General features: G+C 42.1%; 1 protein-coding gene across 4 annotated transcripts in view; it reads right to left on the bottom strand.

Annotated features, from left to right (window-relative positions):
- Positions 1-16,715, bottom strand: part of LOC143767305 (gastrula zinc finger protein XlCGF66.1-like) — a 60,942-nt gene that overhangs the window by 14,151 nt on the left and 30,076 nt on the right. For all 4 annotated transcript variants that reach the window (XM_077255538.1, XM_077255540.1, XM_077255541.1 and 1 more), the window contains exons 6-7: positions 16,667-16,702; positions 11,520-11,610 (exon numbers count right to left, since the gene is read on the bottom strand). In XM_077255538.1, the coding sequence (XP_077111653.1) occupies positions 11,520-11,610; positions 16,667-16,702 (127 nt within the window). The remainder of the gene's footprint in view (positions 1-11,519; positions 11,611-16,666; positions 16,703-16,715) is intronic.

The raw sequence follows: 16,715 nt of genomic DNA, 5'->3' as shown, positions 1-16,715 counted from the left end.
TGGGGAGAGGCATCATCAGAGTTCACAAAGTGAGGAAGCAGATATACGGTCCTCACATCTAGCCCTAGGCTCAGAAACTCGACCTGGGATGGGTCGTCTTAGGAGATGTTTGCCTAGGAAACGCTCTCAAACCAAATAACGTCAACTGTCTCCTCTACATCTTACCTCTCTCCCATATTCCTCCTTTTGTCTTTCCTTCTCCCTTTTATTATTATTTTTCTTGAAACCTTTAAATGCCAAATGATGGACCCTGATGGGTGTGATTACTTCACAACATAATTTATTGATATTTGGCTTAATCCTTATAAGTCTTCTTGTATCTCCCGAATTTAAACGCCATGTGTGGCCAATACGTTTTCCCTATATCACTAAACCAAGTTTTGACTGCTTTTATATGTTATATCTTTAAAATTTGTGTAATAAAACAGATTGAACATAATTGTGTGCCAGATCCATTTTTATCCCGTGTATCAGTTTTTTGGCAATCCACGTGGTCATTAGCTGTTTTCTCATGGAAAAAAATAAATCTAGAGGTTTTTCAAACTTCTATCAACTGTTCAGTGGAGAATGAGCTGCACTAAGATGACACACAGGTGGCACACAGTGTTATCTGTTTTTTTTTCCACAGACAAACTCACCTATTCAAGTGAATGTAACTGCTTACCGACAGATGACGTACCATGTATAACATATGCCGGCTCCGTGACTTTGATGCAGGCTCACAAGCCGAACATGCATCTTTGCAAGCAGATGATTGCTGTGATAATCAGCCATCATCTGCCCATAACAGGTGCGGGCAGCCGTGGCTGCTAACCTGGTAAAGCCTGTCAATTTCTGAAAGCGGCATTTACAGCATGCCGGCAGGAGGTTGTTCAGTATCATTCTATGCACCCATTGGCGACCCCGTGATGTAATCATGGGCGACGATGGGCTACCTTGATGTCCAGGGGTCTGCTGAAGACACCTGTGCTTGTCTCACCGATACTTCTGCGAAAGTCAGCCTGATGCTGGTATTCGGAGAATACCATGATTTCTGCTATATACAGCAATACTGTACTATTGCTGTATATAGCACAAGCAATCGGATGATCAGAGGTTCAAGTCCTCAAGGGAACTAACAAACGGAGTGGAAAGTGAAAAAGATGTTTTAGAAAAATATTCCAAAAATGATCTATCAAAATATAAAATAAATGTATCCCGTCAGTATATGGCGTAATGAGAAAAAAAACAAAATGTCAGAAAAGCGGTATTTCGGCTTCTGCTGCAAAAAAAATAAAATAAAATAAAAATAATAAGAGGTGATCAAAACACTGTATCTACCCCCAAATTTTAAAAATAAAAACATAGGCTCAAGGCACCAAAAACAAGCCCTCATATATCTCCACATCCTGACATCGGAGAACCGTGTCAGAAGCCCGCAATAAAGGCAGGGACACGGACTATGATGTACATGTACGTCAACTGTCGTGATGGGGTTAAAGGGACACTGTCACCTGAATTTGGAGGGAACAATCTTCAGCCATAGAGGCAGGGTTTTGGGCTGTTTGATTCACCCTTTCCTTACCCACTGGCTGCATGCTGGCTGCAATATTGGATTGAAGTTCATTCTCTGTCCTCCGTAGTACACGCCTGTGCAGCGCCCCAGAGTCCTGGTCGTTGCAGTACTGTGGCTCCGCCGCTAAGGGGGGCTATGGTACGTCTGATGGCACTGAAGGAGTTCATCTGACCAGGTATCACATACACCAATACATTTCACAGTCTGGCCTCCAGGGGGAGCTAAGGGTACTATTCATTAGGCCACTCCTCACAGTCTGGTAAAACTGGGGGTTAGGCAGGAAGTTAGAGAGAACGCTGACTGGGTTGGAACCAGGCAACACCTTGTGGCAGAGGGTGTTGCAGGGGAAGATTCGGTAGGGTCCCTGTCAGGGGTGGGATCCTGACAGAGGCCTGGCAAACAGAGAGAAAGCTACGGGACCGCGCCTGCACTTCATAGCGGCGGTGCCCTAAGAAAGGATAAGAAGCGAGATTTATTGTGCTGAGTGAGAAACGAGATCAACGCAACAGGGAGAAATACCAGTAGGAGTCGTGCTGTTAGACCGAGGCAACATCCTACTGAGGCGTAAATAACCGGTGGCCGGAACACCGAGGAAGTACAGAGCTCTAAGCATTACTTCAAACCAACGGCAGGGCAGAGAGCTATAGGCTGGCTGTCTCACCTACGCAGACATAGGGGGCAACTTGTGGAGAGGGGCGACTCTAGGGTCCCGTAAGAGCTCCGAGCCTTCCCGTCATACGGGTGCGTCCTACCATAAGATCTGGGGGACGAGAAGAAGAAGAAGAACATCAGAATCGAGTTGTTGTGAGGGAACACGAGGAACAGACACAACAGTTGTGGGTACTATCCCGTAAGCACAACAGGGGAGGACCACAACACATAAGCGCTAGAAGGAAGGCACAGATTTCCACCTGCGAAGGGAACTCTGGAGGTGCCATCGGACCGGCCGGACTTGCGCAGCTCGGCTAACCGTATTCCGAACTGAGGACTCAGAAGCCTTCAGTACAGAGGTAAAGAGACTGCAACCTTGTGTCCTCGTTATTGACTGCGACCGTTACTGCACTGCATCACCACCACCATCCACATCTATCATTGTGCGCCCCACAGCAGGGTCACGGACCAGGTCTAGCCACCGTGACAACCCCAGAGCAGAGACTCAGAGGCCCGGTACCGGGTACCCCTCGGCCCTGCGGCAGTGGGGGCGCTGCACCTGCGCAAGGCAAGATTGCCTTGTGCAGGCATGTACTACGGAGGACAGAGAATGAACTTCAATCCAATATTGCAGCCAGCATGCAGCCAGCGGGTAAGGAAAGGGTGAATCAAACAGCCGAAAACCCCGCCTCTATGGCTGAAGATTGTTCCCTCCAAATTCAGGTGACAGTGTCCCTTTAACCCCTTACCGACATCGGACGTACTATCCCGTCCGATGTCGGCTCCCCTGCTTTGATGCAGGGCTCCGCGGTGAGCCCGCATCAAAGCCGGGACATGTCAGCTGTTTTGAACAGCTGACATGTGCCCGCAATAGCGGCGGGTGAAATCGCGATTCACCCGCCGCTATTAACTAGTTAAATGCCGCTGTCAAACGCAGACAGCGGCATTTAACTACCGCATCCGGCCGGGCGGCCGGAAATGACGTCATCGCCGACCCCCGTCACATGATCGGGGGTCGGCGATGCATCAGGAAGGTAACCATAGAGGTCCTTGAGACCTCTATGGTTACTGATGCCGGCCTGCTGTGAGCGCCCCCCTGTGGTCGGCGCTCACAGCACACCTGCATTTCAGCTACATAGGAGCGATCTGATGATCGCTGCTATGTAGCTGAGCCGATCAAGTTGTGCCTGCTTCTAGCCTCCCATGGAGGCTACTGAAGCATGGCAAAAGTAAAAAAAAAAAAAGTTAAAAAAAATGTGAAAAAAATAAAAAAATTTAAAAGTTTAAATCACCCCCCTTTCGCCCCAATCAAAATAAATCAATAAAAAAAAATCAAATCTACACATATTTGGTATCGCCGCATTCAGAATCGCCCGATCTATCAATAAAAAAAGCATTAACCTGATCGCTAAACGGCGTAACGAGAAAAAAAATCGAAACTCCAGAATTACGTTTTTTTGGTCGCCGCGACATTGCATTAAAATGCAATAACGGGCGATCAAAAGAACATATCTGCACTGAAATGGTATCATTAAAAACGCCGGCTCGGCACGCAAAAAATAAGCCCTCAACCGACCCCAGATCATGAAAAATGGAGACGCTACGAGTATCGGAAAATGGGGCAATTTTTTTTTTTTTTTTTTAGCAAAGTTTGGAATTTTTTTTCACCACTTAGGTAAAAAAATAACCTAGTCATGCTAGGTGTCTATGAACTCGTAATGACCTGGAGAATCATAATGGCAGGTCAGTTTTAGCATTTAGTGAACCTAGCAAAAAAGCCAAGCAAAAAACAAGTGTGGGATTGCACTTTTTTTCCAATTTCACCGCACTTGGAATTTTTTTCCCGTTTTCTAGTACACGACATGGTAAAACCAATGATGTCGTTCAAAAGTACAACTCGTCCCGCAAAAAATAAGCCCTCACATGGCCAAATTGACGGAAAAATAAAGAAGTTATAGCTCTGGGAAGGAGGGGAGCGAAAAACGAAAATGAAAAAACTAAAAATCCCACGGTCATGAAGGGGTTAAACAAAAACTATGCATGTTTGGTATCTCTGTAACAGTACTGACCTGGAGAATCATATTGGAAGGTAATTTTACAGTAAAATGAAGCTGTAAATAAACCCAAAACACAATTGTGGAATTGCGCTATTTTTGCTTAATCATTCCCCTGAAATTTATTTTACCTGCTTTCCACTACATCATATGATAAAATGTGTTATGTCATTCATAAGTACAACTTGCCCCGCAAAATATAAGCCCTCAGAAGCATATTGACGGAAAAATGAAAAAGTTATGGTTCTTGGAATATGGCGAGGAAAATACAAAGAAAAAAGAAAAATAGCTTCATCCTTAAGAGGTTAATCCGAAAATCAGATAAAAAATGTGCAATGCCGATTAGACTGGGATGCGTCATCCACATGAAGCAAGCAGGAGGACGGTATCGCAAGAAGATGGGAGGCGCTAGACTAAGAAGAGCGACACTCCTCGGACAAGACCGCCCTGCAGGTGAGTATAATAAAAGATATTTTTCTTCTCTTCCAGGTCTGGTTGGGGGCTTATATACAGCATTATAGAATACTTTATATAAGCCCTGAAAGGAGGTGGCTGTAACTCGTATCGGCCAAACCTGGTGACAGGTTCCCTTTAACCCCTTTACCCCCAAGGGTGGTTTGCACGTTAATGACCGGGCCAATTTTTACAATTCTGACCACTGTCCCTTTATGAGGTTATAACTCTGGAACGCTTCAACGGATCCCAGTGATTCTGACAATGTTTTCTTGTGACATATTGTACTTCATGATAGTGGTAAAATTTCTTTGATATTACCTGCGTTTATTTGTGGAAAAAAAACAGAAATTTGGCAAAAATTTTGAAAATTTCGCAATTTTCCAACTTTGAATTTTTATACAATTAAATCACAGAGATATGTCACACAAAATACTTAATAAGTAACATTTCCCACATGTCTACTTTACATCAGCACAATTTTGGAACCAAAATTTTTTTGTTAGGGAGTTATAAGGGTTAAAAGTTGACCAGCATTTTCTCATTTTTACAACACCATTTTTTTTTTAGGAACCACATGTCATTTGAAGTCAGTTTGAGGGGTCTATATGATGGAAAATACCCAAGTGTGACATCATTCTAAAAACTGCACCCCTCAAGGTGCTCAAAACCACATTCAAGAAGTTTATTAACCCTTCAGGTGTTTCACAGGAATTTTTGGAATGTTTAATAATGTTTAAATAAAAATGAACATTTAACTTTTTTACACAAAAAATTTACTTCAGCTCCAATTTGTTTTATTTTACCAAGGGTAACAGGAGAAAATGGACCTCAAAAGTTGTTGTACAATTTGTCCTGAGTACGCTGATACCCCATATGTGGGGGTAAACCACTGTTTGGGGGCATGGCAGAGTTCGGAAGCAAAGGAGCGCCATTACTTTTCAATGCAAAATTGACTGGAATTCAGATGGGACGCCATGTTGCGTTTGCAGAGCCCCTGATGTGCCTAAACATTGAAACCCCTCACAAGTGACACCATTTTGGAAAGTAGACCCCCTAACGAACTTATCTAGATGTGTGGTGAGCACTTTGACCTATTAAGTGATTCACAGAAGTTTATAATGCAGAGCCATAAAAACAAAAAATCATATTTTTTCATAAAAATGATCTTTTCGCCCCCAATTTTTTATTTTCCCATGGGTAAGAGAAGAAATTGGACTCCAAAAGTTGTTGTACAATTTGTCCTGAGTACGCTGATACCCCATATGTGGGGGCAAACCACTGTTTGGGCGCAAGGGAGAGCTCGGAAGGGAAGGAGCGCCGTTTGACTCTTCAATGCAAAATTTACTGGAATTGAGATGGGACGCCATGTTGTGTTTAAATACAACCGAAATGCTTTTGTGTGATGTGCAATATGTTAGCATTTGGGGCCCCATTTTAAACTTTGCCTAGGGCCCCACTTTGCCTAAAACCGGCCCTGCCTACAAGTGTACAAAGATATTATACAGTCACTGTGTGACAAGTGGGCCTGTGTAACTTCAAATGCCAGGGTTGAATTTTAGTCCCAGTCCGGCCCTGCCCCTAACCCTGACACACCCCTAACCCTAATCCCAACCCTATTCCCAACTGTAAATGTAATCCAAACCCTAACCCTAACTTTAGCCCCAACCCTAGCTTTAGCCTCAACCCTAACTTTAGCCCCAACCCTAACCCAAGCCCTAATCCTAGCCCTAACCCTAACCCGAAAAAGGAAATAAATACAATTTTTTAATTTTTCATAACTAAGGGGGTGATGAAGGGGGGTTTCATTTACTATTTATAGCGCGTTTTCTAGTGGATTTTTGATTGGCAGCCGTCACACAGTAAAAGACGCTTTTTATTGCAAAAAATGTTTTTTGCATTACCACATTTTGAGTGCTATAATTTTTCCATATTTTGGTCCACAGAGTCATGTGAGGTCTTGTTTTTTGCGGGACAAGTTGATGTTTTTATTTGTAACATTTTCGAGCACATGACATTTTTTGATCGCTTTTTATTCCAATTTTTGTGAGGCAGAATGACCAAAACCCAGCAATTCATGAATTTCTTTTTTTTTTTTTTTTTTGGGGGGGGGGGGGGGGGGGCGTTTATACCGTTCCGTGTTTGGTAAAATGGATAAAGCAGTTTTATTCTTCGGGTCGGTACGATTACAGCGATACCTCATTTATATAATTTTTTTATGTTTTGGCGCTTTTATACGATTAAAGCTGTTTTATAGAAAAAATAATTATTTTTGCATCGCTTTATTCTGAGGACTATAACTTTTTTATTTTTTTGCTGATGATGCTGTATGGCAGCTCGTTTTTTGCGGGACAAGATGACATTTTCAGCGGTACCATGGTTACTTATTTCCGTCTGTTTGATCGCGTGTTATTCCACTTTTTGTTCGGCGGTATGAGAATAAAGCGTTGTTTTTTGCCTTTTTTTTTTTTTTTTTTTTTAGGTGTTCACTGAAGGGGTTAACTAGTGGGACAGTTTTATAGGTCGGGTCATTACGGACGCGGCAATACTAAATATGTGTACTTTTATTGTTTTTTTTTTTTTTATTTCGCTAAAGGAAAATATTTATTGTAACAATATATATATTTTTTATTATTATTTATTTAGGAAATTTTTTTTATTTTTTTTTACATTTTTACTTTGCCCCGGGGGGGGGGCATCACAGTAAAGTGACAGATCGCCGATCTGACACTTTGCTGTGCACTGTGTCAGATCGGCGATCTGACGTGCACAGAAGGGAGGCTTCCCGGCGCCTGCTCTGAGCAGGCGCAGTGAAGCCACCTCCCTGCTGGACCCGGATGCAGCCCCGCGGCCATTTTGGATCCGGGGCTTGCAGGGAGGAGACGCTCGGTACAAGGTGAGCACATCGCCTTGTACCGTTCGTCTCAGGGGAGCATGCAGGGAGCCCCCTCCCTGCACGATACTTCCCTGTACCGCCGGAACACTGCGATCATGTTTGATAGCAGTGTGCCGGGGGTTAATGTGCTGGGGGCGGTCCGTGACTGCTTCTGGCACATAGTGCCGGATGTCAGCTGCGACAGTCAGCTGACACCCGGCCGCACTCCCCCGTGAGCGTGGCCGATCGCGCTGGACATACTATTCTGTCCTTGGGAAGTAGGGCCCACCCCACATGGACGGAATAGTACATCCAATGACAGAAAGGGGTTAAATAAAGCAAAGTGGCACAATTGATTATTATGTGGTTCGTAAGTATTCAAAATTATATCCATATTTAGAACGGAAAGCAAAGTTCTGCCTGATGCATTTTTTTTACCATTATGACAATGGACATGGATAAAAAGAATTCATCCACTATGGTCACACCATTTACCCCTCACCATAAATCATGTACTCACTATATTGCACAGGTTGTTACGATTGCACAAACTATGTCCATGGTGATTGTAATTATTTTGCATCTCTACTTCATCGTATATATGGCCTATATAATGATACTAGCTGTACTACCCGGCTTCGCCCGGGGTAATAACTGCTGTTAGCAAAATAGAATGTGTTAACAAAAATTTATTCTGCACAAAAAAAAACACAAAACAAATAGATAGAAATGTAATTATTAAAAGGCAAAAACTAAGCTAATAGAAGCATTTTACAACATATATTTCAACACCAGAGATATTCCACACAGATTTAACTAAATTGGCCAAGTAATGTGAAGTAATCTTCTATTACTTATTCGAGAGCCTTTTGATAAACGACATTCTTAGTTTTTCCTTCAGGTGTAAAGACAAACAGATTTTTGGCTGTTCCAACTCTTGAACAGGCCACATAAAGTTGACCATGAGAAAAGCATGGAGATTGTAAATCTAAGCTAGCTGAAGAGCCCGGCGTTGCCTGGGCATAGTAAATATCTGTGGTTAGTTATAGCACCTCACTTCTCTTATTTTCCCATCACGCCTCTCATTTTCCCCATCACATCTTTCATTTTCCCCCTCACACCTCTCATTTTCCCCCTCACTCCTTTTATTTTCCCCCTCACTCCTCTCATTCCCCCCTAACACTTGTCATTTCGACCTCACATCTGTCATTTTCCGATCACTCCACTATTTTCCCTCAATCCTCTCATTTTGCGCTCACACCTTTTCATTTTCACCTCACACCTCTCATTTTCACCTCGGTATATACATGTTTGTCATTTCCCATATATATATATATCTGTGTGTCATCTCCTCCTGTATATAGTATATACCTGTATGTCATCTCCTCCTATACGTAGCATATACCTGTATGTCATCTCCTCCTGTATATACTATATACCTGTAAGTAATCTGCTCCTGTATATAGTATATACCTATGTGTCATCTCCTTCTGTATATAGTATATACCTGTATGTCATCTCCTGCTGTATGTAGTATGTACCTGTATGTCATCTCCTCCTCTATATAGTATATACCTGTGTGTCATCTCTCCTGTATATAGTATATATCTGTGTGTCATCTCCTCCTGCATATAGTATATACCTGTGTGTCATCTCCCCTGTAAATAGTATATACCTGTGTGTCATCTCCTCCTGTATATAGTATATATCTGTATGTCATCTCCTTCTGTATTAGACCTCGTTCACACGTTATTTGGTCAGTATTTTTACCTCAGTATTTGTAAGCTAAATTGGCAGCCTGATAAATCCCCAGCCAACAGTAAGCCCACCCCCTGGCAGTATATATTAGCTCACACATACACATAATAGACTGGTCATGTGACTGACAGCTGCCGGATTCCTATATGGTACATTTGTTGCTCTTGTAGTTTTTCAGCTTATTAATCAGATTTTTATTTTTGAAGGATAATACCAGACTTGTGTGTGTTTTAGGGCGAGTTTCGTGTGTCAAGTTGTGTGTGTTGAGTTGCGTGTGGCGACATGCATGTAGCGACTTTTGTGAGATGAGTTTTGTGTGGCGACATGCGTGTAGCAACTTTTTGTGTGTCGAGTTGCATGTGACAGGTTAGTGTAGCAAGTTGTGTGCAGCAAGTTTTGCGCATGGCGAGTTTTGCGCGTGGCGAGTTTTATGTGTGGTGCCTTTTGAGTATGTGCAAGTTTTGTATGAGGCAACTTTTGCATGTGTTGCAACTTTTGTGCATGTGGCAATTTTTCCGCGTGTGCAAGTTTTGCGTGTGGCGAGTTTTCCATGAGGTGAGTTTTGCACATGTGGAGAGTTTTGCGTGTGGCGAGTTTTGAGCGGCGACTTTTGTGTTTCAACTTTTATGTGGCGAGGTTGGTGTATGTGTGGTGAAATGTGCGCTGAGGGTGGTATATGTGTTTGAGCACGTGGTAGTGTGTGGCGCATTTTGTGTGTGTGTTCATATCCCCGTGGTGGTGTGGTGATTATCCCATGTCGAGGCCCCACCTTAGCAACTGTACAGTATATACTCTTTGGTGCCATCGCTCTCATTCTTTAAGTCCCCCTTGTTCACATCTGGCAGCTGTTAATTTGCCTCCAACACTTTTCCTTTCATTTTTTCCCCATTATGTAGATAGGGGCAAAATTGTTTGGTGAATTGGAAAGCGCGGGGTTAAAATTTCACCTCACAACATAGCTTTGACGCTCTCAGGGTCCAGACGTGTGACTGTGCAAAATTTTGTGGCTGTAGCTGCGACGGTTCAGATGCCAATCCCGGACATACATACACACATACATACACACATTCAGCTTTATATATTAGATTGGGCAGCACGGTGGCTCATTGGTTAGTACTGTTGCTTTGCAGCACTGGGTCCTGGTTTCAAATCCCACCATGGGCAACATCTTCAAGGAGTTTGTATGTTCTCTCCGTGTTTGCGTGGGTTTTCTCCAGGTTCTCCAGTTTCCACTCACATTCCAAAGACATACTGATAGGGAATTTAGATTAAGAGCCCCATTGAGACAGTGATGATAATGTATGTAAAGCGCTACAGAATCTGATAGCGCTACATAAGCAATGATTAATAATAATATTTATTATTATTATTATTATAGACCAATATATTCTGCTTGTAAAAAATGCCATTGAGGTTTTTCGGCTGAGAATATTCTCTAGTATATAACAGTGCAGGCTTTAAATTTGTTTTTTTTTTTTTAAACTGGCACGGTGCCTCCTACGTGCTGTAAACTCAAAATAGGTGGAGACATAGGCAGATTAGTGGAGGAAGAGCTCACCTTCTGGAGTTGTGCATCTACTGACATTACAGTAGAATTATGGTCTGTCAGCTGCCGCTCCTTTCCAGAGTGATGTCAAGGAAACAACACCATAGGATACATAACGATATGGAAAAAAATGAAAGACATTGGTGCTGCTGATAACGACCATCCAAATAATAGAAGATGAAGTAGGTTCCTTTATTGGTAACACATTAAGGCTACATGTTTTGATACTGAACTGGTATTTGGCCTGATGAAGATGCCAATTCGGTATTGTGATGGGTAGACTGAATGTCTTATGCTTTAATGGCTGCATCTTTTATTCTTTGGATGATCATTATCTGCAGCGCCCGTCCTCCATTTTCTTCTATATTGTTCTGAGCTTCCCAACACTAAATCTTCAAAAGTATATTTAGAGGCATCCACTGAGCACAGTGTCCTGTGATGGCCAGGACTGTGAATACAGAACGATCTCCTCTACAGCAGCTCAGAAGTGATTATGGCAAAAATAGTGTCAAAGGGTGATTTTTGTTTTTAAACACTAAATCTTTACGTGTAAGATCCACATGTAAAGTTCTGAATAAAAACCATAAAAACATTTAACACAAATTCTAAAAGCCATTGACTACTCGCCTGGATAGAAATCTGTAGAAATCTCCTCTTTACACAACTCATCACCCCCCACATATGTCCCTGTAGTATTAATAAGGAGCAGATCTTCACTCTGAAACAAAAAATTGTAAAAGTCACAGACAGATGGAGAAGACGTGTGGAATGATTTAGGAGAACAGAAAAGATCATTTAACATGATAATTGTGAGAAGATAACATATCTATGATCAGCTTTACGTCCAATTCAAAAGATCAGGAGACCAGTAATGTTGCAAGTATATACCACTGGGATATGCAATGCTGGTTAAAAGAGAACAGCAGACATGGAGGTGCTCAACAGTACAGCAATACAATCTTCAAAAATTACGAAAGTAGAAGTAAAATGAGTGGCACTCACTAATAATGCATTATTTTATTTTTTTTATCCAAGGTCATACGGTCAAATTTCAAAATACCACAAAAATATATTTGCAAATGTCGGGGCCACTGGTGTACCCATTGCGGTACCAGCTGCCTGGGTATACCAGTGATCCGCAAATTGAAAGGAATAATGTTCTGAAAGAATATATATACATTTACACATAAATCCCAACAGTTAACCTTCAGTGTTATTATTCTTCATTAATCCTGTAGGATGTGTTTATACAGGTCTCGATATCAATCCTTGCCATCTGGAATCCTTCTTGCCAACCAAGCTGGCCCAGTATTTGTAAACAAATTCATGTGTCCTTTATTTACAAGGGGGTTTTCTTAACCAATTGGCATAACATCCAGTTCAAACATCTGTAAAGAAGTAACTGAACCCCGTCCCGCTATTACAGGACGTACAGGTGGATTGCCTATATATTTATGGATTTTGGGAATAAAATACCAGTATGGTTTTAGCACAAAACAAACAAAAGGGGGCATAAAGAACGGTCCAGCCCTCCAGAGGTTACGCCTATCGGAGGGAATATCAGGACTCCATGAACCAGCTTACAATGAGGAGTGGCCACTGCAGTAAAACGACGTGGAAGGAAAAGCCCTGCCCAGTAAGATGTAACTCCTAGGATGGCTAGCTGAAGAGAAGATATTAGAGTAGGGGACTTACATAAAAGTTTTCTGAGACGGGAGGCAGAGTGCATTTTCAGATTACAATCCCTCTCCCCGAAAGGACTGAATGAACGTTTGTCCTATGCGTGCTTTATCTGATTAATAATTATGGATTTGGTCCTATGGCCCTCTATAAAACCTCTTGGATCTGGCGCCAAGATAATTGATTGGGATATGCTGTTTAGACTCCATATTAATACATGTTTCTACGTGGTCCACATTGAGGACTAATACATTGCTATGTCTTATTTCTCTTATTTTTTTTTGTTATGAATTATATTATTATTTCATGCTTCTTCCCTCTATCTTACTTTAATGCCGTTATGAACGCCTTAATGTAATAGACGGTGGAATTAGAAAAGCAATTGTCCCATTTGTATATCTATATATCCATATTGTGTGATATGGTGTAAAGTGTGCTGGGATTTATTCCGCCATTTACCTCCCATATATGGCTATTCTGTGCGTTCCAGGGGCGTGAAGCGCAGCGCCGCTTTATTTTGTATGGCGGGGGGCGTGGCCGTATATACGTCACCGGCATTTGCGGTCAACGTGCTGGAACGCACTATGTAACATATCGGCTTCCCAGATATCAAGAGGTGCAGCCGGAAATGATGCTTTGCTTGTACATAGTGTAGCGCTGCCATATCTTACATAGTGGGGACGTGGCCGGATATACATCATCGACATGTGCGTTCCATATGCTGGAACGCACATTGTAATATATTGGCTGGCCGGAAACCAAGAGGCGCAGCCGGATATAACGTTTGCATTTCATACAGTGGAATGCATATCTTGTTTGGCTGCCGGAAGCTCTATCACTTCCTTTTACTGGAACGCACGCTGTGATGGGTAAGGTTCTATCAGCATTATGAAGTATTGAAAACACACCTACAGAAATAACATGGATCCCACACACACCGTGTGTAGTTGTAGAAAGTTGTTTAACTCTACCCATGTATATATAAGGACAGTACCGTATACTTCGGGTAATCATTAATACCAAGGAAAAAATGGAGTTCTATACGAAATATTAAAACCAATATTTTATTACAACAATATAAAAAGACAATGTTACAAAAAATGTAAAGAAAAAAAGGGGAGACCCTAGTACAAAAACATCCACGTCACAGACACATAATTATGTATATCACCATGGTATAAATATCTAGAGAAATGTCAGTATTAGCACACAATGGTAGAGCATAGTTCTAATTATTCATATGGACCAGTGTCCTCCATGCAAAGTACGCAGGAACACCATTTGTAATGCATATTAAATAAACGGTTTCTTACCCATGGTAGAATAAAGTGACCAGTGCCTGGGACTCTGGAGACCCCCTGACGCGCGTTTCGCGTAGCTTTCTCGAAGAACTATGCTCTACCATTGTGTGCTAATACTGACATTTCTCTTGATATTTATACCATGGTGATATACATAATTATGTGTCTGTGACGTGGATGTTTTTGTACTAGGGTCTCCCCTTTTTTTCTTTACATTTTTTGTAACATTGTCTTTTTATATTGTTGTAATAAAATATTGGTTTTAATATTTTGTATAGAACTCCATTTTTTCCTTGGTATTAAGCATTATGAAGTATGTAGTTATGACCCGATATTTTTATCAGCTGACCATTTGAGGAGGAGCGCATTGTAGTAGTGATAATTATGGGGGTTATTTAAGTCCACTTTTTGACCGCCGGTGCTTGTTATCAATCATCATGGCATCCAGCTTCTCTAGCATCTACATTACCTCCTGATGAGCCGTGTTGAAGGGAAACGCGTCAGCATGCATCCGACTCATGTAAAGTTTACTCCTAACTATCTATAATTTTTATTATGTATTTACTTGGCCTGTATCCAATCTATATGCCAAGCATGCTACATGATGTGTTGTATTGTGGAGTATTAGCAGGGGGCATCTCACTCATGCTATCTTTTAACTCCACTATCTGCTATGGTTAACACTGTTTATTCAGCTATATATCTGACTGGTATTTAATTCATTTTGCCAAGTAGAATATATTATGTGTTGCATTGTGGAGTATTAGTCATGATTTTGGATGATATATATTATCTAGTTGCCTTACAAGATACCTGCAAGGAATTTGTATAGAATTTGTGTATATCAAAAGGCTCTCTTCATCCCTGCTCTATGAGATATTGTTTTCCCACCTATATTAATAGGGCTGTAATAGGAGAGTGAGGGATAGACCACATTTAGTGGGGGCGCCAGATCGTTCTTTAGGGTGAAAACCTCCACAGTCAGGTAGGGACATATTGAGGCCTATTGCAGGGTGTCTGTAGGCAAATTATTGTTGGTCAGTTTATTTTTTTGGTATCTAACTTTTTTCCACTGGGTAGGTTTTTTTTAATATTTTAATTATTAAAGATTGATTTTAAAGGGAATTTATGTTTACACATTTGATTTAATTTCCTTGGGTATACTTTTTTTATTTAAATTAGCTGAAGAGAACCCCACCCAGCAAAAGTCTGAGCCGTGACGTAGGATGACTAGCGTCGAAAGAGATGGTGCCATTTATCGGTTGGAAGTGGAAGAGAATACAGTCAGATATGGAATCAAAGAGCCAGACTCCTCAGCCCAAGGGTCAGAAAGAGGTGCCAAGGACCCAGAGCTGGATAGTTCTCCTGCGGGTGAAGCAGCATCTTACTACGGGGGTTTGGACAGGAGCAAGGTGGCTCCAAAAGTAGGATGGGGCCTGAAAGAAGGATGTGGCCTACGCCTCCGGGCTTCCCAAGAACTGAGGAAAGAAGAATGAGGGTCCAGCAGCTTGTCAGTGGCCTGAGAGGCCTGGGATGGTCAATTGCGGAGAAGAGGCTGGCCTAAATCTGAGCCGGAAATATGTTTGTAGGCCCCGTTCTCTGAAAGTTATGAAGAATTAGTCTCCTGAGGGGAAGTATATAGCTATGATCTGCAGCGCGAACATGGGTTCATCTATGAATTTGGGATCGGCTATCATATCGACATGCAGAAAAAAAGTTAGAGACTAGTCACTTTCCACAGAGGTTGCAGGACCTCACACCAGGTACGCGAGTGACCTTACTCAAGATGGATGCCCCTGTGGATGGTTTGTGGCCAGTGTGGTGCACGAGGGTACATACATTTCTGTATGTATATAAGAACTAGAGTGGGAGTGTGAAAGAAAAATGGAGGCCAGTTAGTTTGGGGGTACAACAAGCATTGCATTGGTGGAGCATAGAGGGATCTGATCATCGTCCAGGTTATGGCTGGAGCCTTGACTCATGTTCACATGTCTGGAACTCGGGGGTCTTAGAGGCAGTATCATATCCGGAGCAGGCACAAGGAAGAAAAGAAGAGGAATCATCTCTGCATTCTCAAGAGAATGAAAGAGGATGGACGGTGAAAGAAGATGGAGTCGGAGGCTACAACCGGCCAAGGCATCGGTGACAGAAGTTAAGTACCGTCAATACTGGAGATGAAACAAGACGCGGAAATACAGGTTGAGAATAGGACTCTTGCTAACTGGACCGTAATACTGTGCTGGGTTGTGGTGAAGTATAGAGGAACTGTGAAGATATAGGACAAGTGAAAGAATTAGAACTGAGTTTGGAAAATGCTCTGTATTGCAAAGGAAAACTTCATAAAGTTATATTCCCGCTATCTATTGTATATGATCGCCACCAAATTATTGTTTAGTAAAAAGTTTATTTTTGACTGGTGGTCTCCCTCATTGAACTGTCCACGATCTGTTCCTGGCCAACCAAAGCAATCAATAACATGTGGCCAGCAAGGGATAACCCTAGTCACACACTTAGCCAGGACCTCCAATTTCAAGTAGCTTGCCGAGGTGTCAGATACAAGTACCTCGTCCACAGGTACCAGCCCACTCCACGTTACAAGACCCTTGTAATGGAAGCAATTCATAACTACATGACCCTTGTGACATGGATCATTGTACTTATACAGTAGACTCAATAGTTGACATGAAGGGATGAATTTGGTCAGAAACAATACTCAGCTAAGCCTTTAGTATCTAAACATCCATCCACAAGTGTCAGAGTACAAAGGATGTGCTCACACAATATTTTCCATACCTTTAATCCACCTTCATCAGCCAGAAATGTTGACACCTGACAAGAAGGA

Source organism: Ranitomeya variabilis, chromosome 4 (genome assembly GCF_051348905.1).
Source record: "Ranitomeya variabilis isolate aRanVar5 chromosome 4, aRanVar5.hap1, whole genome shotgun sequence".
Lineage (NCBI taxonomy): Eukaryota > Metazoa > Chordata > Amphibia > Anura > Dendrobatidae > Ranitomeya > Ranitomeya variabilis.
Note: the sequence above shows the minus strand (reverse complement) of the source record. Positions and strands in the feature narration are given on the sequence as shown.